At 57.2% G+C, this 1,656-nt stretch overlaps 1 protein-coding gene across 1 annotated transcript in view; it reads left to right on the top strand.

Annotated features, from left to right (window-relative positions):
* The window catches only part of LOC105294399 (protein-arginine deiminase type-1), a 43,727-nt gene that overhangs the window by 24,619 nt on the left and 17,452 nt on the right, over nt 1-1,656 (top strand). Inside the window, exons 3-4 of the mRNA XM_011363600.2 lie at nt 107-179; nt 804-865. Coding sequence (XP_011361902.1) covers nt 107-179; nt 804-865 — 135 coding nt within the window. The remainder of the gene's footprint in view (nt 1-106; nt 180-803; nt 866-1,656) is intronic.

The raw sequence follows: 1,656 nt of genomic DNA, 5'->3' as shown, positions 1-1,656 counted from the left end.
CCTCTGAACAGGGCTGTTGGGAGGTGCGGGTGACTGCCACATCCCCGGCCGCTGCCACCTCTGAAGAGGCAGCTGTGCTGGCTTAGGGCTGACCATGTTCCCACAGGTGAAGGTCTCCTACTTCAGGCGGCACGAGGACGATGCCCTGGGCCACAGCGTGCTCTATCTCACTGGCGTTGGTACGTACTGCCTGCCTGGTTCTCCGTACATCCCCTCAGCCCTCCGTGTTGGCTGTTGAGGGTCTTAGGGCAGCACTGGAGGACCAGCCCATGGCCAGCTTCCTCTACCATCAAGGGGTGTGGCTCCTTCGGAGGCCTTCTGTCCACTCTAGAACTCAGGGATGAAGACCCAGCAATATTTAGGGCCATGGGAATCTGGAAACTGCAATGTCCGTGTGTCAACAGCTACACAATGGGCCTCCTTCAACTGGCGTCTCACCTATCACACCCACTGGAACATCAAGATTCAGCACCAAACCTTAGACAGCCCTGCACCCCTTCAGCCTGAGCCCTAGGCAGCTGGCTCTGAGAACTGTGGAACCAGCACCCAGAGCCTCAGGCCTAGTCCCCAACATCCAGAGTCAGGGCAACCAAGAGTCAGCAATTCAGCACACGTAGATGAGCAAGAAATTCAAGACCCAAAACGTTGGGTCCCTCCAACGCCCAGAACCACACAGGACTGCCGCGAAGGCTTCCTGGTTCTCGTGGGTTTGGGGAGAGGGCAAAGCTTTCCCCGACCTGGATGTTATGGGTGTGTTGATGGGACTGGGTGAGCCCCTGAGGCCTCTTTCTGTCCCTTTTCAGACATCTCCCTCGATGCTGACACGGGCCGCAAAGGCAGCGTGAAAAGGGGCCAAGGCGACAAGGTGAGACTGTCCTGGCTACCCCAAGACAGCGGGGTCGACAGGCAAACCTGGGGATGGTCCTGGGGTGGGGTGGACCCTCCCTCCGGAAGGGTGATGGATTCCTAGGGTCTCTGGTATCTGACAGTGTGGGGAACCCATCCGGGGACTGCCAGATCGGCACAAGTGGGTATTAACTTACACTGTGTGATGGACGTGCTGTGTGACTCCCGAAAAACAGCTCACCCTCTCTGGGCCTCTCTTATGCCACCTCAGAATTGGGACTGGTTCTTGTGCTTGGTGCCTATTCTATTTCCTGGGCTTTATTTGGAACTTCAAATATGGTAGGTGCTTTGTAAAAGGTTGTCGAGTGACTGAATGAGGGCAAGGGGAAGACATGGCTTCTGGTAGAGGAGGCTGGGTAGAGAGTCCCAGGTAGACCCTGAAGAGTGAGGAGGAGGATGGGGTGGGCTCAAGGCATCACCCCCACAGGAAGTATCTGGAAGCCATCCTAGGAGGGTAGAAGATGTGGTGTGCAGGGAAAGACCTCAGAGAGGAAGCCTGGGTCACAAGGCTTAGGGGACGAGATGGGGCAGGGAAGCTATGGGTGGCTGTGCAGGTCGTTCACTGCACAAGGTTGCTTGGGCCAGGTGGTGAGTGGGGCCTGTGATGCAGATCACGGCTTGGGCCCTGGCTCAGGGCAGCCCGGTACGGTGCCCTAGACCTGAGTTCGAATCCCATCTATGTGACTTGGAGCTCAGTTCCCAGAGCCTCTTTTCCACCTTCTGTGAAATGGGAAAGTGGCTCCCGGGTCC

This window comes from Pteropus vampyrus, unplaced genomic scaffold, assembly GCF_000151845.1.
Source record: "Pteropus vampyrus isolate Shadow unplaced genomic scaffold, Pvam_2.0 Scaffold86, whole genome shotgun sequence".
NCBI lineage: Eukaryota > Metazoa > Chordata > Mammalia > Chiroptera > Pteropodidae > Pteropus > Pteropus vampyrus.
This window is presented reverse-complemented; position numbering and strand designations above follow the sequence as displayed.